Source organism: Vigna umbellata, chromosome 8 (genome assembly GCF_029865625.1).
Source record: "Vigna umbellata cultivar VRB3 chromosome 8, Vumbellata_1.0, whole genome shotgun sequence".
Lineage (NCBI taxonomy): Eukaryota > Viridiplantae > Streptophyta > Magnoliopsida > Fabales > Fabaceae > Vigna > Vigna umbellata.
Window position 1 is genome coordinate 23,919,790 of NC_142172.1, and position 27,774 is coordinate 23,947,563.

Consider the following 27,774-nt stretch of genomic DNA (forward strand, 5'->3'; position numbering starts at 1 on the left):
TTGGCCTAGAGTGTTCAACCTCGACTATTTGACTTCAACTGTTCGGTCATACACTGGCCTCAACTACTCGGCCTCCCATGGCCTCATAGGTAATCAACTCATCTTGGCTTAAAGTGTTCGGCCTCAATTGTTGGGCCATATCTTCGCCTCAACTGTTCGGTCATACCTTCGCCTCAACTGCTCAATCTCTAATTGCCTCACAAGTACTCGGCCAATCTTTACCTCAAGTGTTCGGCCTTAACTGTTCGGCCATACCTTCGCCTCAAGTGTTCGGCCTCAACTATTCGGCCAAACCTTGGCCTCAACTGCTACGCTTCCCATGGCCTCAACTGCTACGCTTCCCATGGCCTCAACTGCTCGGCCTCTCATGGCCTCACAAATACTTGACCAATCCCTGCCTCAATTGTTCGGCCTAAAGTTTTCGGTCTCAACTGTTCGACAATACCTTGGCCTCAACTACTTGGCTTTCCACGGTTTCACAAGTACTCGACAAATCTTGGCTTCAAGTGTTCGGTCATTCATTGGCCTCAACTGCTCAGCCACCCATGGCCTTAGAGGTACTCAGTCAATCTTGGCCTGAAATTTTTAGCCTAAAGTGTTTGACCTCAACTATTTGGCCACACCTTGGCATCAACTGCTCGACCTCTCACGACCTCGTAAGCACTTGGTCAATCTTGGCCTCAAGTGTTCGACCTAAAGTGTTCAGCATCAACTGTTTGGTCATACCTTGGCCTCGGCCTCTTATGGCCTAAAGGTACTCAGCTAATCTTGGCCTCAAGTCTTCAGCCTAAAGTGTTCGGCCTCAATTGTTGGATCATACCTTAGACTCAACTGCTCGGTCTCTCATGGCACCACAGGTACTCGGCCAATTTTGGCCTCAACTGTTAGGTCTTTCATCGCCTGACATGTACTCGGCCAATATTGGCCTCAAGTACTCGGGATCAACTGTTCGATCATACCTTGGCCTCAACTGCTCGGCCTCCCATGGCCTCAACTGCTCGACCTCCCATGGCCTCAAAGGTACTCGACCAATCCTTGCCTCATTGGTTGATCTAAAGTTTTCGACCTCAACCGTTCGGTCATACCCTGTCCTCAAGTGTTTCGCCTCCCATGACCTCACAAGTACTCGGCCAATCTTAACCTCAAGTGTTCGGCCTCAATTGTTCGACCATCTATTGGCCTCAACTGCTCGGCCACCATGGCCTTAGAGGTACTCGGTCAATCTTGGCCTCAACATTTCGGCCTCAATTGTTTGGTCACACCCTAGTGTCAATTGTTCGGCCTCCCATGACCTTATATGTACTCGGCCATTATTGGCCTCTAGAGTTCGACCCAAAGTGTTTCACTTGAACTATTCGGTCATACCTTTGTCTCAACTACTCGACCTTTCGTGGCCTCAAGGGTACTTTATCAATCTTGGCCTCAATTGTTCAGCCTAAAGTGTTCGGCCTCAATTGTTCGACCATACATTAGCCTCAACTGATCGGCCTCTCATGGCCTCACAGTTACTCGACCAATCTTAGCCTCAAGTGTTCGGCCAAAAGTTTTCGGCCTCAACTGTTCGATCATACCTTGGCCTCAACTGCTCGGCCACCCATGGCCTCATAGGTACTTGGCCAATATTGACCTCAAGTGTTCGGCTTAAAGTGTTCGGCCTCAATTTTTTGGCCTTACCTTGGCCTTAACTGCTTGACCTACCATGGCCTTATAGGTACTTGGCAAATCTTGGCCTTAAGTGTTCTGCCTAAAGTGTTCTGCCTAAAATGTTCAGCCTCAACTGTTCGGTCACACCTTGGCCTCAACTGCTCGACCACCCATGGTTTCACAAATTCTTGGCCAATCTTGGCCTCAAGTGTTTGGCCTAAAGTGTTCGGTCTCAATTGTTCGGCCATACTTTGTCCCTCAATTGCTCATACTCGCATGGCCTTACATGTACTCGGCCAATCTTGGCCTAAAGTGTTTGGCCTCAAATGTTCGGTCATACCTTGGCCTCAATTGCTCGATCTCCCACGACCTCATAGGTATTTGACCAATATTGGCCTAAAGTGTTCAACCTCAACTCTTCGACTATATCTTGGCATTTGTTGCTCAGCCTCCCACGACCTCACAGATACTCGACAAATCTTAGCCTCAAGTATTTGGGCTAAAGTGTTCGGCTTCAGTTCTTCGGTCATGTCTTGGCCTCAACTACTCACCCGAGAGTCTTTCTCAAAGGCTTGCCCAACGAGTAAAATGACTTAAGCTCCTTGAATTTTAAAAATATAAATTTCGCCTAGTAAGTGGGTGGTTCGCCTAACAAGTCTACATAATTTTAAAACACGAATATAAAATCAATCTAAGAAATTTCTACTTCATTCTTGTTCCAAATGATTTTAAACCATACTAAATTGATATATCTCAATGTTTCAAAACTTATACAACTAGATATGCATCAACTCAACCTTTATGTTAAAATTTAATTAACAATCAATTTTTCCAAAATTCATCAACATAATTTACATTTCTCACATGAATACACTGACCATGTCCCATCTACCACCGTATCATTTAATATAAAGTACTAACAACAAAAACATTAGTTTTGCTTACTTAGACTAAGCTTTTTTTTACTCTAACACAGCTTCAAAAAGGTTCAACCTAAAAAAAAACTCAATATGAACACATAACAAAAATTCATCTTAAAAGTCACAAGCAACAACTCTTTCCACATGTATGCATAACTTAAAAAAAATTGTTTGAAAACAAGGAGTAAATATGAACTTACTCAAAAAAATTATCCTGATCGGTAAGGATTGTTCTACTTTATGTTAGGATTTCCATGATTCACAATGATGAACAAATTGATAAAAAAAAATAGAGAGAATTTAGATAAATAAGAAAAAATAGTTTTAGAGAGACAGTAATATTTGTAAAATGAATCTTAAATAATCAACTTTTATATTTATAAGTTCTCCATTTTAATATAAAATACTGCTTTTATTTTTAATTATTTTTTAGTCCATAAACTAGTTTTAAGTAAAATATTTTTTCTATAAATTAAATATGAATCTTTTAACTTTGAATTAGTCAAATAACTAGAAATGAAGATATATCTGAAGTCATGAGAATCAAAAATTAAAAATGGAAAAATAGTATAAAAATTAAAAATAATATTCATTAAATTTAAGTTATTATTTCACACAATAAATATGAAATTTAATGTTTGAAAACAATTTATAATAAGTTTCTCTTTTACTTTAAAAGTGTCTTCAACATTATTTTTTGGTATGTGAATATTGTGAAGTTTCAAATATTTACATGAGAAAGGTAATCTTTCAATTAATTCATTTGTTGATGACTATTTTATTCTTTTGTAGTGGTCTTTCCTTAGGTCCTACTAGCATTGATGTGTTTGTTCTTTATTTTTGTTGTTGGTGGGAAACAAACAATTATATATTAGATAAGAGAAACTACTTTTCAATTATTAATGTATGTGGTGGTCTATAGTGATGATTCTTTTTAGGAAGATTTTGTAGGGAGATACAATATCCATGGAACCTGAGTCCAACTCACACCAGAGATTAACTTCGTCTCTTACTCAAAGCTATAAGACAACACTAATATAAAAAAGACTTTTAAGGTCTATTATTTTAAGCTTTTGACGTCTCTTAAAGGTTTGATGTTATAGCGAAATACGTTAAATTGATGTTTGTTGTCTCTAACCATACGTTCATTAACGTTTGTTACATTTTGAAGAGATGTTAATTGACGTCTATTGCAGGAACAACAAACGTCAATTTGTGGGTTTATTTTTTATTTTAATTTTTGCTAATATTTTCTTTCACTGAAACCATGAAAAATCAATATACAAGACAAGAATACATCATAAAATCTTCCAGAATTTTAGCAGTAGTACATGTATCTAAAATAAAAGTATAAAGATAGAAAAATGGGTGAAAAATATTAATAAAATAAAAGGCATACCTTAAAATATGGATTTTTGAACATTCCAGAACATTCCAAAAAAAAATACCTTAAACGAAAGTCAACGTGTTTGTCACCCATTTCCAACAACTTTTTATTTTTGGAACGTCTCCATTTGAGGTCCATATCAAAAGTTATGGTAATTTAAAATTTACAAAATAAAACTTCAGCCCAAACGAGCACCACAATGGAAATATGAAGTGAAATGGGTTAAAGAAGTTGCTCCTACAAGTTTAGCGGCATTGCTACACTTTGTTGGGAGATGTCACGCAAATGTTAAAGAGAAAGATTAGACACTAATGGTGTTTCTAAAAGTTTAAAAAGAAAATTGATGTCGAACACCCTCACAACAGACATCAATTTTAAATTTAACGTTGTCCTGGGACCCATAGAAATTAAATGATGTAAGACTTAGGGTAGTCCAACATCATTTAATGTTTGTTAGCCTGGGACCGATGTTAAATTGCAAATTAGTGTCTGACATGAGTAGGACTGACATCAATTTGGAAAAAATATTTACAAAAATGTCACTGCGCATTTTTAAAGTTAAAATTTACTACTTACGATGTGGATGTGGTGATATTATAAACTCTTAGTATAATAATGATGGAATCCTACTTGACGTAGTCCTTTTTTTGTAATTTACTTTTTATAGTTTAGCTCTTAAGGAGCATGGGTTACTATAAATACCCAGCTCCTCTATTGTATTGTCACTTTTGAGATTAATGAGAATTGAGTTTTCTGAATCAGAAACTATTCTCTCTTGAAAGTCATAGGCTAGAGAGTCCAAAGACTCCCTCTAGCCACCTTCCAAGCACCTCTCTCACTTTCATTTTCCAACTTTCACGGTGTTTCTCTCTCATCATCCACGCATAATCACTTCTCCTCCAATCTGCTGCCGGCACGCGTCAAAGTTCCTTCAGCCACGCGTTTTATGTCAGATCATCTTCAACGCATCATTTTCCATTTTTCCACTCACGCATCTGCTAGGGTTTCTTCCTCTGAAACGCATCTGCTAGGGTTCCATTTCTCTCTTCACAGATTCACCTCTTCATCAACTATAAACCTTATTCTCTTCACAGATTCACATCCTTCACCATTTCTTCATTTTCACCGTTTGATCTAGCTTCTGGATCGATTAAAAACCTCTCCTCACCTTGTTTATCATGTTCCACCGATTAAACACCTTTTGTCACCGTTTAAAATTCATTTTCCACCGTTTAAACCTAGGTCTAGAGTTTCGTTGTGTGCACTCTCAGTTTCCTTAGATTTCCTGAGAGTCATTCTTCGATTTAGAGCTCCCTCTCCATTCCGCTGCGTCTTCACTCGTAGGAGAAGCTTCGAGGAGTCCGCGTCGCGCCTTTGGTCACTTCTCGGAGTCACTCGTCCATCAAATAAGTTTATAGGTTTTCTTTCCAACAATTGCCTTCTTAATAGTGAGTCTCTTCCATATTGGTACACTCCTCAATCTCCTCCTCAATAGTGAGTCTCTTCTATATTGGTACACTCTCCTTTGAGTAGGAGCATTCCTAACTATGAATACATCAATGGTGACCTTCTTATGCTTCCATTTTGTTAAAAGTGAGATAACTTTCCTGAATCCCATATCAGGAAGACTTCTGATACAAGAAATTCTCACATCTAGAATTATTCACCCATATTGGACTTGTATGAATCGATCACTAAGATGAATCATTGACTTTGGTACAATTAACAAGTCTTTTGAGAGGGATTCACCCACAAAAATACACTTCCAACCCAAAACCTTAAGACAATATGTTTATGGGTCTTCTTATAAAGTGTTCATTTCTAGTCTTTATCCAATTTGAAACTTAAACTTGCACTTAGATTCTTAACAATTAAGAATTAATTGAATGTTGCATTTGTTGAAATTATTGAGATTGCAAATTAAGATATTTGGATTGGTTGGTAAGTAAGGCGGACTTTATACTTGAACATCAAATTTTGGCTTCAACTATTAGTTTAAATTAAATTATCCATAATGAAAATGTTGTATACTTAAGCAATATAAAAAATATATCTAAATCTTGTTAGAATACATTACATAGTGTCTTTGGATTGAAAAATATTTTTATGTTGGTTTTGCATATACCATTTAACTGCCAAGTTATCTAATGATGACCAATAGCATATAAATAATGGTTTTGCATATATCATTTAACTGTCAAGTTATAATTTAAGTGAAAAGAATTATCACTTAAATACTTATCTCTCAATTGATGGAGTTCATTGCTCAAACTCTAGCTTGAGGATTATGCAAAAAAATAATCACATTAATTTTCTTTTTTGGAACTTTTAACACTTAAATGACACTAATTCAGTAAAAAAAATAAAAAATTTAATATTATGTTAAGGTTCTAAAAGATCTTTTAACATGAATAAGGGATCTCTTCACTCAAATGCTCTTTTCTTCCCTTCAAACAATATAGGTTGTTATTTAAGTGACTTGCTTGTAGTCAAGGATAACATCAAATTACTTTCTTTCCTCTCAAAAGTTGATAAAAATCTAAAAAGTTATAGTATATTAATAAAGTGATATAATTAAAGATTACGTTAAGCAAAATTAATATTTTTTTCTTAATTTTAATAATAAATGTCCTTCAAAACAACAATTATCCACTCAAAGCCATAAAAGAGAGAGTTTTAATATATGTTTAAGTTCAAATAACAGAATAAACACATGTATGATCAGATTGAATATGTTATTTGACTTGGATGAGATGAGTCAGATACTTGGATGACAATTAATATATTTAGTAAACTTTTTTTTATTTTACTAATGAGTAAATCATATAAATCAATATATGTTGTACCCCTTTTATAATTATATTAGTGCAATTTTAAATTGCGTTATATGTTTTGGTTTTCAAGAGAATGAAACATATAAAGACTTGGTGATAATTTTGAAATTTTCATAAATTTATAGGCCCTAGTTGCAAAGGAACTGAAGCCATAAACATGTTATGCTTCGGCCTACAACTGGACCTATAATGCATGAAAATTTTCAAAATTTCTGTTATGTTTTTAATTATTTCACCATGGGTGGAGTTATAGGTTCCAATTGCAAAGAAATTGAAGTCATACATATATTTTGCTTCAGTTACTTTACAATCAAGGCCTATAAGTGCTTGAAAATTTCAATTTTTTTGAAAATTCTCACTACTTTTTTTAATTATTTCACCATTGCTTCGACTATAAGGGAACAAAAATCATACATATGTTCTGCTTCGGTTTTTACATAATTGAAGCCGAAAGATTTATCAAAATTTCAAAATTGCCACTATTTTTTTAATTATTTTATTTGAGCAAGATTTGGCTTGAGTTTTTCAATAACCAAAGTCATGCATATGTTCTGCTTCGAATTTTATAGAGTTGAGTTCGAAAGGTTGATCAAAATTTCAAAATTATCACTGAAATTTATACTTTTTATCTTAGTAGCAGTCTTTACGCTTCGGTTTTATGAATACCCAAAGCATATTATCATTTAGGCTTTAGTTTTTCTAATAACCAAGGCCTGAAGGTTATTCTAGGGTTTTAATGATGAGATCTCGCTTCACTACTACTATTCTATTTACGGCAAGGCCTCCAGGAACTACGACAAACATTTGGATCATTTTTTAGTTCATTTTATGAGAGATGCTTTTGGTAAATTATCTATTCATATTTTTTCTTATGGTAAATGTGCTAGAGAACGTGAATGAGTTTCTATAATATTTTTTCTTATTTTTTATATTGTGTGAATGGGTTTCTATAATATTTTCTATAGTGTTCCTATCTAAAATTTTGATACATTTTGACCACCAAACTCTAAAAATTAATGGAGATAGTCTTTTTAACCTAATTATGTTAATTTTTTTATGTGTCAAACATATTTTATATTAGTATTTGAATTGTTTACTTTATTTGACACATTCTCGATTTAATATAAGATGAAAAACGTAATTGACATGTCAAAAACATTTAATGTAATTAAATTAAAATGAATGTATTCATTATTTTAAAGTTTGGGAACTAAAATGTATAAAAATTTAGAAACTAAAATATATAAAAATTTTATACTTATAGCCCTTGAATAAACTATTAACATAAAATAATTAATGGCAATTATGATACAGCTAGGAAGGAAATTTAAACATTTGAAGAGAACAAAAATATTTATTTAATGGCACATCAAATATGACTGAAGAAGTATGACATGAGAATTTGATAAGTAGACGTAGGATCAATTATGTAAGAGCTTACCCTTTGGGTAAAGTCAAGAGCCATAGTGTTCTACACTTACACTATCTTCTCCACTAGCATATCTTCCTTTTAATTAATGCACTTTATTTTTCCTATGCTAGATTACAGAATATGCATACCATAGAGACATTGCAATTAATAAAAACATACTAATAGTTGACTTTCATAATTAAATAAAAAATTTATGATAGAATTTTGATCGATACATAAGATAAAATTATTTCTATCAATTTTGCAACAAACTTTAACTCTGCTATTATATTTAACAATAAATTCTATTTATTAATTGTTAATTAGTTATTAAGATGTATTGGGTTGCATTTACATTTAAAGAAAATATGAGGTCTGACATTTGGATGCTATCAGAACATAAATATAGGAAGAAAAAAACAGAGTGGAAAACAAGTCAGCTAAAAAGTTGGGTTCTACTTCCTCGATGCATTCTTATCCATTACAACATGCAACACGAATCAACAAAGATTTTTTTTTTAAAAAATATGATATTATTTTCTTACAAATAAGATCGCCAAAAGGTTATTTTTATTAAAAAATTAATACTAAACGTTGTCCATTTTTTTCTTGCGTCAATGTTGTCCATTTTTCTAAAATTATTATATAGTAAAGCCAGAATAAGTTATATTTAGTAAAATAATTTATACAGAGAAAAATTAACTTAAATATGAAAGTATATGAAAGTGAATTTTATTTTTTGCTGTTCTATTCCGTAGCCCGCCATTCCTTCCACGGATAGGGCACAGTCAATATAACCTACAATTCTATTAGTCCCACTCTAACGAAAGAAAGTGAAAACTAATTACAATGACTTTTTGCATCTCTGTGTTTTCTTCTCTTTATGATGTTATGATAAAAACAATTTTTTAAAACGTTTACACTTATGAAAAAATGTTATCCAAAATACATTAAAAGACATTGAATTACACTTTTTCCGAAAATAATTTTTGAATGAATTTTTCGAAATATATTTTGAATTGCATAATTTAAAATTAATTTTAGATTATTTTAATTCGAAACACTTATTATTACGGAGTTATCATTTCAAAATAATTTAAAATGTATTTGGTATAATAATTTTGTTTTCGTAAGTGTAAATGATCTTTCTCTAAAATCTCTATATGGAATTTTTTGTTCCTTTTGACTTGTACAGCCTTTTCAAGTTGTTTCACTTTGAGAAATGTTCAACACTCTTTCCATAGTGTACAGTTGACCGATTTAAAAGAAATAATTTAATCATAATAGTTTATTGTAAGGATTTAAGAGTTAGTTAGAATAGAGTTGGATTTTTATAAACAGGTTAAATAATGTATTATTAAAATACAAAGTTTATATGTAAAAAAAATTAATTAGTTGACGTTTATTTTACTATTTTGTTTATCATTTTAATATTTTATCAAAAATTTATTTTGAGTATCTTGAGTCAATTTTTAGAATTTTACATGTGTGTATTGTAGAGTTGTTGCATGTAGGATTAAAGTAAATATTTATTTGTCTTTTAATTATTTTGTTTATTACTTTGAATATTAGATTGTCATTGGAATCCTATAATATAATAGAGCAATCTTAGCCTATAAAAAACTTATCTTGAATAAGTTCATTTGTACTTCTTTTGAGTCAATTTTTAGAAGTTTTACATACATGTGCGATAGAGTTGTCCCGGTGACTCAAAAAGATTCAAGATAAATCTTTCTTTGTCTAGAATTGTTAGGATGTATTCAAATTATCTCATTTTTCTATCTATATGTATAATATTATGTGAAAATTAAGGTCTTTGGAGCTTATTTGAGTAAGAAGCTCAACCCAAATAAGGAAAGCTCGCTAGTGCAAAAACAGCGTATAACGTCATGCGTTCAACGTTGAATCACTCAATAGTTAACGTTAAAAATGACTGATGGCATTTTTGTAAATAAATGCAATTATTAAACGTCGTTTAGAATTGTACTTAGACGTAAAAAGATATAAAACGTCGAATGCTCGAGCGTTAGACGTCAAAAGGTTAGTGAATTCAATAAAAATTTGAGCGGGAGATTGAAAATTCATTCACTTTATCTTAGCGCGCGAGACCCTCTTCTCTGTTCAAACTTTTCTCGAACGAAGTTTGACGACCATCACATGTAATCTTTCTTTCATTTGATACAAATGCATGTTAATTTACTACTTTAGGTATGATTTTCGTTTGTTTTGACCAATTATTTTCGTGTTCTTGTCCTTCATAGGCACATTTTGTTTTCTCTCTCACTTGTGGCAATACTTTATTCCGATGAACCAAGGTTAGTTTTCATTTTGAAGAACTTATTTGTTGAACTCGTTTGTTGTTATTTTTTGTTGAACTTTGTTGTTGTTGTTTGGTTGAACTTGTTTATTTGTTGTTGTTTGATTGAACTTATTTGTTGTTTGATTGAACTTGTTTGTTGTTTGATTGAACTTGTTTGTTGTTTGTTATTTTTGTTTGTTATTGATACTATATTACACGTTCATAGTTCATGCTTTACAAAATTCCAAAAACTGAAATTTGTTGTTTTTTCCGATATGACGTCGTTCTCGAATTCGATGTGAAAAGCCGAAAATGTTTGACGTTGTACGCTGTTTTTGTACTAGTGGCTAGCTATCTTGTTAATTATGCTATAATTAGATGATTTAGTTGTGTGGATGATATATGTAATGAGATACACCTAATGGTGAATTATTGACTATTTAAATGTGAATAAGATTTGATATTTGTGTTATAAAATGGTTTGCATAAGTATGAGATTAATTAGCATACCAATGAATCATATTAGTTTTGTAAAAGGTTATTCTAGACTAAATATATCATTTTTGGCTTGAGAAATCACATGATAAATTCAATTGGAACCAATTTGAATAACTAATATCTTTATTGAGTTTCCTGAATTACACATACTCATTGGGCAAATTAATCATTTGCTAAGAGAATTTGTAAATTTCAAAATTCAAAGAGCTCAAATTGTTTTATTTATTGGTTAAGCCTGGTGAAAAAGGCTCCTAAGGGTTTAGGTTGTTGGGTGAATAAAATGCGTGTTTGGAAAAATTCTTTTATATAAAATTTAGAGAGTGCAAAGTGACTGAGTTGCTAGACGAGTTTGGTATCATTGGGTGAGCCTTGTGAAAATGACTTTAAGGGATTTGGGTTGTGAAGAAAATTCTTTTAAAGGTGGTTGGACTGCTAGAAGAGTCTAGTCTCGCTAGGTAAGATATTTCGTTGAGGGCTTTTATGATATATATGGATTTATTTTATTGGTTGCACTTTTTATTTGTTTTATTTTAATTTTTTAATTTTTTAATTCATTTTATTATACTAATAACAAATTGGTCTCATTGGTCATAATTTCATATTTTTAGCTCATTTAAATTTTACTTACTATTTCAATCCAAACTTTTTTTATAGGATAAGCCTTAGTTTAAAAAAATCACTAACTTTATTTCGTTGGATGAGCTTGATCACTAAGTAAGAATAAAAGATTTTGAAAATAAAAATAAGTGTTTTTGAGTTTTTAAAATAAAAATGTGTGTCTGTCAATCTATCGTGCATGTATGTGTGAGGTTGAGTAGAGTATGAGCATGTACTATAATCATGTGTGTGAATGTGAATACATGTATCAGGTTGAGTAGAGTCATGACATATCATGATCTATTATGCATGTGTGCATGAGGTTGAGTAAAGTGAGTACATATACTATAATCGTGAGAGATAAATGTTGAAAAAAATAATTCTAGATGATGGAGAAGACATTATTGGTAGTGGTATCAACTTGACCCATGACCTATTTTAGAAAGCCCCTCGAGTGGAGGCCAAAAAAAGCATTAACCCCTAGAGTCCTATCTCAAATGGGTTAGGGTTAGGGTTAAGATGAGTTTAGACCCATTACAATACTTTATTTAACATTTAGAAACAATATCATTTATATAAACATATAAAACTACGTGTTTTATTAGATAGTTTAATATGTTGTAATTTTATTATATTTAAATCGATATTTTTATATGATACTTATTATTATGTTATTAAATAAAATATATAATAACACTGCATACTTTTTGAGTTTTCATATATTAAATAAAATATATATTTATATATTTTTACATCATACTCATATATTACAATCTTCATGTATGAAATAACGCTATATATATTGCTCATATATCATTACACGACCACATCAAAATATTTAATAATTTTATTAATTGCTAATTTTTGAAGAAAAAAAAACTCGAGTTATCACTTCTAACATATTCTCTAACTAAATGTACTCTTTGTAAAAAAAATGTTCATGTTAAATAGATAAAATAATTTTTCTTTGTGTTAATTAGGTTTTAATTTCTTTAAAATCAAATAAACATTTTAAAAGATATAAATGACTTGCTTAATTAATAAGAAGTGAATGTTTTTATTTTGTGATAAATAATTGATTTTTTATATATTATATATTTTTTCATGATATTTTAATAGTTTTTAAATTTCTTATGATTCTATAAAAAAGAAAATCAACCTTATTAGAAATTTAAGCATAAAGATAGAAGTTTCATGTTAAAACATAATATACAAGAAAAAATCAATAAATTATATTTTAAAATTTTGAGTTAAATATAACATTTTATATTATTTTTTATTCGTTTTTTTCTATGTACAATAGTAAAACATATACTTTTAAAGTGAATCAATCAACATAAAGAATAATTAAAAATATATATGTATGATTAAAAATATTACAAAAGTAAAAAAATGAGAAACTAATAAACTACATGCATGTTGAACAATTAAATTAATAACAACTAGTATAAAAAATGCATATAATCTTTAAGTATTTATTCTAATAATAATAAATTTAGTGAATATCATAAAACGATACATCATAAACGACTTAATATTGCAAATAATTTATTAATAATTTTGATAAAAAATCATTAAAAAGTATAAATGACTTAATTTAATATTTTTATATGAGAAATATTATATATATATATATATATATATATATATATATATATATATATATATATATATGAGAAATATACATTAAGTTTTTGCACAACAAAATTAAATGATTATCTTATATACTTTAAAAATATATTTAGTTAATCAAGAAAAATTAAATATGTTTAGTTAATCAAGAATTTTAATGTTCATGGATTTTAATGTTCATGTTGCTGCCTAATTTTCCTATATAAACAAACAATCAAGTTTATTGAAATCTATTACAAAATCTATTTAGTTTGATTATAATGTTCATATATATTTATTTGACAAATTAAAAACACTTAAATTTATAATAAATTAAAAGTTAATTACATTTTTTCTTATATTCAAAATATGAACATTTTTGCTAAAAAAAAACTCATAGGTTAACCTTGGCCTACAAGACTTTTGTAGATATTTTGGTTTTGTGAATTTTTTTTATGAGGAGTTTTTTAGTTCTGTTCTGTGGATTTTTGTGATCTCAATCCATATGGGTCAAGACCAAATTATGTTAGGGGAGCCAAATTGATCGGTTTAATTATTAGACTAAGTTATTATTTTCATAGACAACCCTGCACCCTCTATTAATCTTCATAAATCTTATTATTTAATGTAATTAATTTCTAAGAGTAATTATTCAAAACATTGATTAAAGTTGAAATTACAAAATTAAATTATTCATGACAAAATGATGTAACATACTTTTGTGATTAGAAATGATTTGAATTTCATAATTGCATGCATATTAAGTACATTTCACAAGGACATACATTATTCAATCTAAAAGATGAGAGTTGTATTTAATTACTGGTGTAAACTGATCTTAAAATTTTAATCATTCTGCTTAATTTTAAATTAGTTATTTTTATTTTCTTTCTTATAGAATAAATATTATCAAAATAAATTAAACTCATATAGAAATATAAAATTATATTAAAATTTTAGTTATTACTTTTATGAAATGTTATTTCAAAAGAAATGGAAATATTTTTTCAATTTTTTAAATTAATTAATTTAAAAATAAATTTCTAAATTTTAATGAATACTCAATTTCATTCAAATTAAGTCTTACGTGTTTTGTAATTTATTATATCATATAGTTTATTTATTTAATTTTCTATTATATTAATTAAATTCACTTTAGACTTTGGATAAGCTTTCAACTTACTTCTCTTGTTGAATCAAACATCCTTACTTTCTATTCGTTTTCTTTTTTTTCTTCCTTCAATTTTCATTTCCACTCCAATGCAAGCACAACATTATAGACCTTTCTCATTTTAGTAAAAAACATTTACCCTGATGCCTTGATCATATGTTTTAGTAACGTGAATAAAAAAATATTTATTCTTCTAAATCTTTTATGAACAAGTGTGTTTATCGCACCACTATGAAATTAACTATAACTTTGTGATCACAATTCTATTGAGATTTCTATAAGAATTTGTCTTACACACGTCAATGCAATCACAATCAAGTACTCAAACTTTAGTAAAATTTACTTTATAAATATGTTTACAACACTTATGCAAATGTAACTACTAACTCATTAATATCTTCCACATTCATGTGAATGTTATCATAACACTTGCAATTTTTTATATTGATGTACCTTTCATTAGAGGTCTTATTTGAGCCCTTAATCGATTAACTAATTCTAATTCCCTCTAGATTTAAGTCTTTTTTTTTACTCACTCAATAGGAGACTTTTGTAAAGCCATTGTCCTTTAAATCCCATGCAAAGTAGGTTGGGACAAGAATAGAAATTGACCCTAAAAGTAAATTAATTTAGTTTTCACTAGTCCAAGTTTGGTTGTTATCTTTTCCACTTCTTCTGAATCAGAACTCAGTAGTCTAAGTTTTGTTGTTCTTTCTCTTCCACAACGGTGCGAAGGAGCTTACCTCCTCCACCATCTTTGAGTGTTGTGGCCTCCCTTTTCTCCTTTTTCCCATCATCTTTGAGTTGTGACATGGGCTTCAAACAAGTGCAAGGTTAACCTCAACGACCTTTTCTCCTTGACCTCTTGCCCCAATCCATCTAATTTGCTTATGCGGGTTCGTTAAATTCTACCCCATCTTGTTTCTTTTCATCAACATGTAGAATCTCTTATTTATGTTTTCTTGTTAGATTTATACTTTTATTATAACAATATGCAATTTTTGTTTAATGAATTTTCTTTCTAGAGGGTGTTGGCTAAGGGAAATTTTAACTTTGACTGCAAACCAACAGTGCAATGATGATATATGTTCTTGTAAGTTTTTGGGGTGAAAAAGTTACTTTTTAATTTAATGCATAAATATTCTTTAGAGGTGTATTCTAGGGCATTGTTTTTCATTCCATATTAGAGGTGTGTTTTGTACATCATCTTCATCTTTAATCCAATCTGATGAAAAATTTCTCATGAGACTTGCTTTACAACTTCTTCTTTAGCTTAACTTCATGGCTATAGAAGTACCACTTCTATTATTTTGTTACAGTCGTACAACATAATTTTTATGTTAGACAAAAACCAAGAGGGTGGGGGAGATGAATTGGCTTGTTAATAAAAATTGTACTTTTAAAATATTTTTCCTTTTTTAAGATCAAAGTTTAATTAAAATTCTTTCCTTTATAATAACAACAAATTATTTAAAGAGTATAGGGAAAAAGATTACACAAGGTATTTTATACCAGTTCATATCAAAAGACTTTACGTGCAATTGTTAATCTCTCTAAAGAGGGATTAACTCAAACACTAAAATAAACTAAACTTATAACCATAGTGGGAAGAGTTCATGGGTTAGAGAACACCTCTTTTGAAGACACAAGATATGAAAGACACCTTCCTTGAATCATACATGGAATGAACCACCTTTTTTTAGTCACACAAAGGATGAACAACTTCTCCTAACAATAACAACAACACTCAATCACCCAAGAACCTACTTGGTGAAAGTTATCGCTCCACCCACACTAGATTTTTCAAAGCCCCTTTTCACAAACACAAAGAGTTTCTCTAGCATGTAAAAAGTTATTTTGGAAAATAGGGTTCCCAAAAATATATAAACTTCTTACTTGAAATCTAGGTCATGAATCTAAAGAGTTAAGTCACAACTGCCATTGATAATTGATTATTCATAGAGATAATTAATTATCACAAAAATGATTATCTCAAAAAATCTTTTGAAAACATATTTTGGTATGAAAATTGATTACTAATAGTGATAATCGATTATCGCAAAATCTCTTTTGAAAAATGGGATTTTAACTAGATAATCGACTATTACTGGTGAAAATCTGTTATCATAGAACTTTTCTGAAAAAAAGAAAAAAAAAACTTTCGTAGTGATCTTCGTGCATGCTGCTTTTGTGACTTTCTAAGCTAAGTCCTACACACAAAATATTTACTAATATATTATTTATTACAAAGGCTTGATCATATACATAAATAAATTACAAGTTGATGACAACTCCTTTAACGACTTTCCATCCAAAGAAGTATCAACTTAGCATTAAGGCTAAGAAAGGGAAGCAAGACTTTAAAAGTTCTTTATTGTTTTCCTTATCTAAGGCTTAGAAAGATTCACTTTGCTAAATACATTTGCATTCTTTTGTAGGTCTTAAATAAAGGTTGAGGACCATGGACAATCACCCAAAGAAGCTTGGTGAGCCAAAGGAAGCAAAGGAGTCAAAGAAGAGAAGGAAATATGTGTTTTCTGGATTGAAACTGGTAGCTTCCGGATTAGGATAACAAAGGCAGATGGCTTCCGGATTATGCAAGGCACCCGGCCACCAACACCATGAGCCCAACCATTTTTGACAGCTTTTACACATTTAACATGTTTTTAATGTTTTGCATGGAATTTGTAGACCAAGCTTAGTAGCGTCTTAGATACTCTTCTTTGGTGATCTTAGAAGCTTTGCAAATTCAGATTTAGAGCCCTCTCTTCAGCTATAAAAGAGAGACTTTTCTCCATGTAAAATCCAACTTGAAAGATATATTGAAGTGTTGTTGACATTGCTCCAGACCTCTATACTTTGAGTTCACCTTCTTGTGCTTATTTTGCACTCCCTCCTCTAGCTTCCTTCCCTTTTGGAAGACCTTCTGAGCTTGAGACACCTTACACACTCACCAAACCTCCATTGAACCTTTCATCAAACACTTGGTGTGCACTAGAGAATTCATTCATCCTTCCATTCCGCTGCTCGATTCTGATGTGCGTGGTTGCTCTAGAATAAAGTGTGGAGTTGCTTCCTTCACAAGTTTTCCAATATCTTTTGTCATTACTTTAAGTTCTTGACTTGCTTTTATCATCATCAAAATTTTCTCTCAAAGAATTATTTCCATCATCGTCTTATTTTACAAACAATTTTCATTTTTTTGATGATGATAAAAAAAATATTTTAAAGCCTTTTGTAGTAACCTGTAAATATACATATTAAATAAGAGAAAATATTAAATATTCATAAGATAGAAGCTTTATTTCTTCTCCTTTTTTGTATCATAATAAAGAAATATCTCATGATTAAAGAGCTTCCTCTAAATCAGACAAAATGGAACTCCCCCTTAATTTGACAATCCATACAACAAAGAAACACAAAAAGAGATACCATTTCGTCTTGTCTCAAGAATATTGGGGCCACATATTGGCGACTAATGGACAAGATCTTTCATCACCAAATTGGTTGATGCATGGATGTTTACGTGGATGACATGGTGGTTAGATCTCGATTAGTAAAGGAGCACATCAAAGACTTAGAGGAGATCTTTGATCAAATCAGACGCTACAACATGCACCTAAATCCCTCTAAATGTATGTTTGACGTTATAGCAAGTAAGGTCCTATGCTTCATGTTCACCACACGAGGCTTCAAGGCAAATTTGGAAGAGTGTGCGACCATCCTGAAGATGAAGAGCCCATAAAATCTCAAAGAGGTGCATCGGTTGATGGGTCGTCTGACATCCATTTCTTGATTCATCCCTAAGCTAGTTGAGATAATAAAGTTTGTCCTAAAGACGATGAGGAATAGTTCTCCCACTAAGTGGGATTAAAAGTGCGAAGGTAGCCCGTTCGTCATGGCACGAACAATAGTAAGGAATGAGTTACAACTCTACCCGGGAATCTCATATGAAGTGATTAGTGCAAATTTGATCCAAGAGGCCCTAAGCCAAAACTAATATATTTTGTTAGCTTTGTAGAATCCTAAGACACGTTATTAGCATATTGAAAAGGTGGCGTTGGCGATACTAACAACAGCCCGTAAGTTGAGGTCGTACTTCCAAAGTCATCAAGTGGTTGTCCACACCCCACCCAATTGCGAAGATCTTGAGGAAGCTTGACCTAGATGGATGCCTAGTAAGACGATTTGTAGAACTTTCATAATTTGACCTTCGTTTCTAGTCGTGCGGCTAAGTTAGAGGAAACTACCTCAAAAATTTATTGTGGAGCTCCCATGACAAGACGACCGCCTAGATCCAACTTGGAAGCTATACGTTGATGGGTCATCTGATCAGAAGGATGGTGGAGCTAATGTCATGCTCAAGGGGCCAAACGGTACAATTATTGAACACTTATTGGTGTTTAAGTTTAAAGTTTCCAATAATTAGGTCGTGTGTGTGGCCTTACTTGTAGGTCTAATCTTGGCCAAAGACGTGGGAGCGCGACAAGTAGATTGCCGGATAAACTCCCAACTGGTGGTCAACTAAATGAATGGAACCTTCCAAATTAAGGACGACCAACTCCTTTAATACTTTTACAAGGCTATTAAGCTTATCAAGGGATTTGAAGTTGTGAACATCAAGCAGATTCCCCAAACGAAGAATGCACGACTAACACCATCTTTAAGCTTGCAAATGACAAGGAGAAGAGACAATTGTCCACCATAATAAGAGAAGTGTTGACGAAGCCAACAATGAATTGTATGACTACATCCGTGGCAAAACAAAAGGAGTGGAGAGAGGATGTCAAGGTGTTGATGAGGAAGCAAGATGATGGCGATGCCATCAACTCAGCGAACACGAGGGTGTTTGATCGGTTCACCTTTGTGGGAGAAGATTTTTACAGAAGAAGGTTCTCCACTCCATTATTAAAGTGCCTCTTAGAAGAATAATCCCAAGATATGGTTAACGAACTGCATAACATCATGTGTGGTCTCCATACTGGACGATGAACATTTAAAGCAAAAGCCTTGCGAGTAGGATACTATTGGGCGATTATGGAGAGTATTACAAAGTCTTCATCTACTAATTACCAAAAGATTTATGCATCAACAAATACTTAATTCGTCAAGGGGAATGATACGAAATCCCATAAATTAGTTGCAACAATGGACACCCATCTCCACATGAGTGGTGATCCCATGGAATAAAGTTCAGTGGTAACAATGAAGTTGTTGTTGACTAAAGTACATCAGATGATATGAAACATGTTATGTCTCATTCTTATGACGAGGTGTACTATAAATTGTGGCAATAATAAGGCTAATGTATTTTTATTATTATGTCTAAAATACCTCTTAATAAACTCAATGACAATTTTTGTAAGGGTGTGAGCCATAAACCACCCTTTGAGGGTTTACCTAGTGAGTATGATGATGGTACCGCCATTGTGAGACATAGGCAAGTCTATAAGTGACACTCATGAAACAAGATACATGGACATGGCCATAAATTGCAACCATTGATTCAAACATAAAATGAACACTAATATTGTATGTGTTATTTACTAAGATTCGATTATAGGGATTGTAGCTTAAGATAATTAAGTCTCTGTGTTTTCTCAGTGGAAGTTTATAAGCACTAGGTGTAAGGCTGAAGCTTGAAAGGTTCCTTACACTAAAATACAATATTTTGTTTTTAAAAGATGATATTTTATTTTTGTTTTTTTTAAATTATGTAAGGATTGTTGGAAATATTTAATATAATTTAAAAAATAAATAATTAAAATAAAATCTTAATGTTGTTAATATTTTTATGTAATATTAAATATAAAGGTAAATATTATTTATGGCTGATAAAAATTTAAACTTTATTACCAATTAATATTTTATTTAATCAGATTTATTATAATTAACTCATATTCCATTTCCTTTTATCTCATATTACTGTTTGTACAAGGAAAAGATGCAACAAACAATCAATTTATAAAAAATGTTTTTTGTCTTTTATTCTATATTGTCTTTAAGACATCGTTGTTCATAAGGTTCATAGATAGTTGGGAAAAAAATCAAGAAATTTATTGTCTTAAGGTGGTGGGTGTCCAAGATGAGAATAAGGGTTCTCTAGGTTCGGTTTTAAAGCTTGTGGAACATGTTGTGGAGTTTGTGGTGGAGCCTACGGTGGAGCTTGTGGTGGATCCTGTGGAGGAGCCTATGTTGAAACCTATAGTTCAGTCTATTATGGTACCTTCTCTTGTGATACCATTTGTTCAGTCACGACATGAGTTAAATCATGATAATGTTTGTGTTGTGAAATGTATATTATATTATTAAGACTTTAGAAGTTTCTACTAATGGTAGTGTGCTAGTAGATTCTTATTATTTGGTTGATATGCCTTTTTTTAAGGATGTCACTTCTATTGTCAATAGTTTGCATGATTTACAACATCTCGATTCACTTCATAGTAATTATGAGGCAGCTCCTAATTCTTTGACTTTTAAGAAAACTCATTTTGTTAAAAATTGAAAATTGCTTCCAACTAGACTAATATACTTGATGCGATGGATGATTCTAATACCAAAGATGATGATGAACTAGTTCAAATTATAAGAAAATTTAATAGGATAGTTTAAAGAAAATTAATATTAAATCTTCTCAAGGATTTCTAAAAAAGTGTTATAAAAATCTTTTGGAATGTGAAAGAGTTAGCTAACGACAAATCTTGTGATATGATGATGAATTTGATTAATGATTGTTTAGTGTTGCATTGGTTTACAACTTTTCATCAATGCACTTACTTAATTTTTCTTTTTATAATAAGTATTTTTTCTCATGGGTGCAATGTCATTGATGGATTTGTTTGATTCTCCATGTTTTTTTTAAAATAAAATTTTTATGTAATAACATTAATATATCAAACATGAATCTATTTAAAGAAAAACAAATTAAAATTATAAGTTTAAGAATTATATGTAATTAATACTTGAATTTCAATTAATAAAATGTGAACTGAAACTTATTGCTATACTTATTTATAAAAACATATCGTAATATCTTATAAATTAATGATTAATGTACCAAATCAATAAATTAATTATTATTTTTTAAATATATTTGTTACTAATCTTTTTGTCATGTTATTTTTAATTGAAGACTAAAAACCTGTATAAAAACATACCTTTAAATAAATGATTATTCATATCTTTAACTCATACTCACTTTTTTATATTATCAATATCCCTTTTTTTTAAGTAGCCTTGAACAAGTATTCGAACGATCACTTTCAAAGTTAATTTTCTATAAATCTATAGCTTGATGTAAAAATTTTTTAGCATTCAATAGCTCGTGCAGCAAGGCTCAAGGATGTAAGTAATAACAGTACATTTTGAAATATATTTATTTTAAAATGCTTCTGGAAAACTTAACTCAAACGTTTTTAATACATTCCTAACAACAACTTTTAAGCAGTATATAAATTTTAAAGTTATTTTCGTAAGTATAACATAGAGTAGGAAAAAAAATATAGATGGACATCAAAATATCACCAGAGGTGTAACATCCCAAAATACAGTAATTATCATAAATTAGAATTAATTACAATTAACAGTAAACATTTCAGTCTTTACATTAAAAAACGAGGTTCCAAAACCGAACGGCTTTAATACAGAATTTAACATGCACGAAGCGGAAACAAGGAAAGTCTAGAACGAACGGTTTTACAAAATATTTAACCGAACGTAAAAATGGAAACTAACATTTACACTCCTAACATAAACGAGCGTTCTAAGGCTCAGCTTTGACTTCCACCTCGATCAGATTTTCTTCTTCAACGACGTCTTCCAGAGTGACCTCGCCTTCTGCTCACATCCACACGGATGATCATTGCAAGACAGGACGAACGTACATATACAATGGACAACACAAAGAAAAACGAAAGGGTAAGCTTATGTAATTTAATTTCTACATCAACATGTACAATAAACATTTCAATCCACACAAGCACATAATTTTAACATATAACATCATCCAAAATCTATATATATATATATATATATATATATATATATATATATATATATATTCTAGACCGACCGTCCGGACTGTATGAATCTGTGTAGTTACAAGCGTCCTTGCACCCGAGTGATGTAGTAACTGGGATACACCAAACAGCTGCCACTCGAGGTTAGTCCGTTCTTACGTCGCCCATGTTAACTTATGGACTAAGGACCTCCTGCCGTTCCCACACATGACATACTCCCTCTACATGAGGATGAATACTCACGGAACATCAGGATGGACTGCGAGTCTTAACTTATCCACAGTCATACTTTACCAAAATTTAATATTCAATATATGTAAGAGTCGTTCCCCCTGGAACGCTCGTTCAAATTCCATAATCGTATAATCATTCAATATAGTGTTCACATGTCAACATCTTATAATTTATCATCATCTTTAACTTCAGTTTTAAAAGTATAAAATAACGAACGTTCATACTTCTGAAGGACGAAGACGAACGCTAAGAATTAGATTTTAGAAGATTTGCTGTCAATCAGAATAACTTAACACCTACTTATACGACGAACGTCAATGCTACCCGAATTAGTTGAACGAACCGACTCTTAGAGATACAAAATGAATGGTCAGAATAATTTAGGTACAAAGACTCTAGACCAATCCAAACGGATAAAGATACAACAAGACACACAATTAATTATACTGAGAACAATCGTTTTAAATGGATAGACTGCCAATCAATGACCGAACGCGACAATGTACATTTACTAAGTATTTGGACGAACGCTATTTACGCTCATTTAGAAATCAACAGTAAGGACGAGCGTTCGGTATAAGACCGAACACTACTTAGGACGAGCGCTAAGTAGATGACCGAGCACTAATTAGGATGAACGCTTAGTCTAAGACTGAGAGTTCATTAGAACGAAGCTAGGTATACGACCGAGCGCTACTTATGACGAACGCTAGGTATAAGACCGAGCGTTACTTATTTTAAGGTATAAGTTATTCATATACTGCTAAGCTGAACCGAGCGTTCACACCTAGCATTTCACAAGAGGACGCTCGTTCTCGATCAGAATTCTTTCCGAATGAAAGAATTCCATTTTAAGTCATTTACTAGGAAACCGAACGGTATAAGACCGTTCAACGACGAGCGTACATTATCAAAGTAAGAATTATCCTATTCAGATTTTTCATCTATTCTAACTCAACAATTCGCATACGAATCATAATCTTATAATTTCATATTCATCATTTAATTCACATACTTTATAGAATTCATATTAACACTCATACTATACAATAATCATCCATTTTCCAATTCATACGTATCAACCAACACATACTATATTCATTCATGCATAACAGCGATCGTTCAAGCAAACTCAAACAACATACATGTCATACCGTCAATTCATATCATACTTGCACACAACATCCAAGTATAAACTAAATTAATAAGCTTCCCTTACCTGGATAGCAGTGTACGTCTAACAGTATAACTTGGACTTGCCCAACTATGGCTTTCTACCCTCCACGATCTTTCTTACGCTCTTCAACTAAGTCTAACCAAGGAAAAATTCAGAGAACTCTATTTATACCCTTGCATGCAACTGAATATTAGTTTGCATGTATCACAGAACCAAACGTCTAGGCTGGGAAAACTTACCGGTTACGGAACCGAAAGTGGTTCAGTCCAAAATGAAGCTCACGGCGTAGGGGTCGTTGCTACGGTTCTGAAACGTGATCGGAGAATAAACGGGTGAGTAACAGTAGAGAGAAGTTGAAGGATTTCTAGAGAGAAGTTGGAGAAGAAGAAAGGCCAGAGTTTCGTGAGGAAGAAGGTGAATGCAGAGAGTGAGAAGAAGTGTTTTCAGAATTTCATTTCCTTCTTCCCAACGTCAAACGGACGTGCACTCTCATGCAGACACCTGTTTTCCACTATAGATTCAGAAGGTTCCAAAGTGACATTTGGCAGGCGTGCGTCAGAGTGTGTGAGTGCGTTTTTAATGAGACTGAGTGTGTGGCACAGTGCATTAATGAGAGCAGTCAGGTGACTCATTAGTGCATTTAATTGGATTAGACAGATGACTTATGGTTTAATTTTCCAAGGCCTCACATTCCTCCTAACTACAAAAATTTTCGTCCTCGAAAATTAAGACTTACCCGGAAATAAATGAGGGTATAAGTCCTTCATGGCGCTCTCTACTTCCCACGTTGAATCGCCAGTCTTCTCGTCCCACACCATTTTAACTAGACGAACGTCTTTACCTTTGAATAGCTTGGTGCGGCTACCATCCACCCGAACCGGTTGCAACTCCAGCATTCGGTCGTGACGTAGTGGAACGTCTTCCAACTCCAAGACATGAGAGGGATTGGCTATATACTTCCGGAGTTGAGAAACGTGGAAGACTGGGTGCAGATTCGACAGTTGAGGTGGCAAGGCTAGTTCATACGCCACTGGTCCGATCTTCCTCAAAATTTGGTACGGTCCAATGAATTTGGGGGATAGCTTCTTTGGACGAACGACTCTGCCTACCCCATTGATCGGATTGAGTCGAAGGAATACATGGTCTCCGGCAGCGAACTCCAAAGGTCTTCGTCGTCTATCTGCATAGGATTTCTGTCTGCTCAGTGACGTCTTCAACCTCTCTTGGATTAACTTCACTTTCTCGGTCGTTTGCTGGATGAGTTCAGGTCCAGTTAGTACGTTCTCTCCTTCCTAGAACCAGCAAAGTGGTGTTCGACACTTCCTACCATAGAGAGCTTCAAACGGTGCCATACCAATGCTAGACTGGAAGCTGTTGTTGTACGTGAACTCCACTAGCGGCAAGATTTCATCCCAAGCGCCTAAGTGATCTAGGACGCACGTCCTTAATAAGTCTTCAAGCGTCTGGATGGTTCTTTCAGACTGGTCGTCCGTCTGAGGATGATAGGCTGAACTCATCTGCAGTTTGCTTCCCAATTCGCCTTGTAAAGATTGCCAAAACCGAGATGTGAATCTCGTGTCTCGGTCGGAAATGATGCTTGAAGGCACTCCATGTAGACGAACGATCTCCTTGATATACAACTTAGCCAAGTTGGTCATCGACATCTTCAAATTTACTGCCAGGAAGTGGGCACTCTTCGTTAGCCTATCCACGATCACCCAGATTGAGTCATGATTTCTGACCGTGCGTGGTAGATGGGTCACGAAATCCATGGATATGCTATCCCACTTCCATTCAGGAATTTCCAATTGCTGTAGTAGGCCGCCAGGTCTTTGGTGTTCCGCCTTCGCTCGTTGACAAGTTAAGCATGACGCTACAAAACGAGCGACATCGCTCTTCATTCCAGGCCACCAGAACGAACTCCGGAGATCTTGATACATCTTAGTCATGCCAGGGTGCATGCTAAGACGACTATGATGACCTTCCTCCAGAATAATTATCTTCAGCTCGCCATCATTAGGAATGCACGTCCGACCCATGTATCGTAATAGGTCGTCCGTTCCAGTGTTGAAACGTTTGGCCTGATCCGTACCGAGCGCGCTTAAAATCTTCGCCAAGTCCTCGTCCTCGCGTTGCTTCATCCTGATACGGTCAAACACGTTGCTGGATATTCTAAGGTTACAACACTTAATACTGTTCGGCTCCAACTCAAATTGTAACCTTAGATCTCTAAAGCTTTCCACCAGGCTGAGTTCCTTCACCATCATAACCGAGACAAGAACTGCTTTCCTGCTTAGGGCGTCCGCTACTACATTCGCTTTTCCCGGATGATACAGCAGTTCAAAGTCGTAATCCTTTAAGAACTCCAGCCAACGCCTCTGCCTCATGTTCAACTCCTTCTGATCAAATAGGTATTTGAGGCTCTTGTGATCACTGAAGACTTGGAATGTGGATCCGTACAAGAAATGCCTCCAAATCTTCAGCGCAAAAACGACCGCTGCCAACTCCAGGTCGTGCGTTGGGTAATTCCTTTCGTGAATCTTCAGCTGACGGGCGCTCGCTTTTCTTGCATCAGCACACAACCTAAACCTTGGTGAGACGCATCACAATACACTTCGAAAGGTTTGGTCGTGTCTGGAATGACCAACACTGGAGCGCTCGTCAATTTCACTTTCAGCTCTTGAAAACTGGCTTCACAACGATCAGTCCAAGCGAACGGCTGATCTTTACGAGTCAACTGAGTTAGCGGCGCTACTATCTTAGCAAAGCCTTCAATGAAACGTCTGTAGTAGCCCGCCAGTCCAACAAAACTACGCACCTCAGTGACCGAACGCGGACTCTCCCATTCCAGTACCGCTCGAACTTTTGCTGGATCTACCGAGATGCCTCCAGCCGACACCACATGCCCCAAGAACTGAATTTCCTTCATCCAGAATTCACACTTAGACAACTTGACATATAATTCCTTCTCCCGCAACACTCCAAGTACAAGTCTAAGATGCTCTTCATGTTCGTCTTCGGTCTTGGAATAGATGAGAATATCATCTATGAAGACGACTACAAACTTATCCAAGTAAGGCCTGAAGATACGATTCATATACTCCATGAACACTGCTGGAGCGTTCGTTACTCCAAATGGCATTACCACGTATTCATAATGCCCATACCGAGATCTGAACGCTGTCTTCTGGATGTCATCTTCCTTAACTCTGATTTGATGATATCCGGATCTCAAATCAATTTTTGAGAATACAGCAGCCCCATGCAATTGATCCAACAAGTCATCTATCATCGGCAATGGGTATTTATTCTTGATGGTCAGCTTGTTTAACTGTCTGTAGTCAATACACAACCGCAAGCTGCCATCCTTCTTCTTTACCAACAGTACGGGCGCTCCCCAGGGTGATACGCTCGGCCTAATGAACTGTTTCTCCATCAACTCTTCAATCTGCTCCTTGAGTTCAGCTAACTCTGCAGGCGACATCCGATAAGGCTGAACCGAGATAGGAGCTGCCGTCGTCACCAAATCAATGGAGAATTCAATTTCACGGTGAGGGGGAAGTCCAGGTATCTCTTCCGGAAAGACGTCCGGAAATTCGTCCACAACCGATCGTCCTTCAATCTTTTTCTTGGACGATCGTTCATCATTCGCAATCCCAACCTCCCTGTCTTCGTGTGTCATGATGAGAAAACAGCTGGCGCCCTCCATAATATCTTCTTTTAGTTGACCGAGCATCACTGACAGTACTTCTTCTTCTTCCGGAAAAATTAACTCCTTCCTACCACAATCTATAAGGATGCGATTGGTAACCAACCAATCCATTCCTAAAATCACCTCCAAACCTTGAAGAGGTAAGCAGATGAGATTGACTTTAAACTTACGCCCCTTCACTTCTATAGAACATCTGACGCACATAGTGGACGTCTTAACTTCGCCAGCCGCTGGGGTTGACACCACCAAGTCGAACTGCAT

At 33.5% G+C, this 27,774-nt stretch overlaps 1 protein-coding gene across 1 annotated transcript; it reads right to left on the reverse strand.

The window, feature by feature from the left end:
• Positions 1 to 877: 877 nt before the first annotated feature.
• Positions 878 to 27,774, reverse strand: LOC148194315 (uncharacterized). The gene is made up of 5 exons (XM_088097186.1): positions 27,211 to 27,774; positions 26,656 to 27,003; positions 25,894 to 26,179; positions 24,538 to 24,981; positions 878 to 1,086 (listed from the first exon to the last, which is right to left on the reverse strand). Exons 1-5 carry the CDS (start codon positions 27,772 to 27,774, stop codon positions 878 to 880), a joined length of 1,851 nt encoding a protein of 616 aa, XP_087953312.1.

Excerpts from the sequence above, each read along its gene's own strand:
- LOC148194315 (XM_088097186.1), bottom strand. The coding sequence starts at position 27,774 with ATGCAGTTCGACTTGGTGGTGTCAACCCCAGCGGCTGGCGAAGTTAAG. Across the intron at positions 27,004-27,210 it reads AACAGTTCATTAGGCCGAGC|GAAGATGACATCCAGAAGAC; the intron begins GTATCACCCTGG and ends ATCAGAGTTAAG. Across the intron at positions 26,180-26,655 it reads ATCCAGCAAAAGTTCGAGCG|AGGCGTTGGCTGGAGTTCTT; the intron begins GTACTGGAATGG and ends AACATGAGGCAG.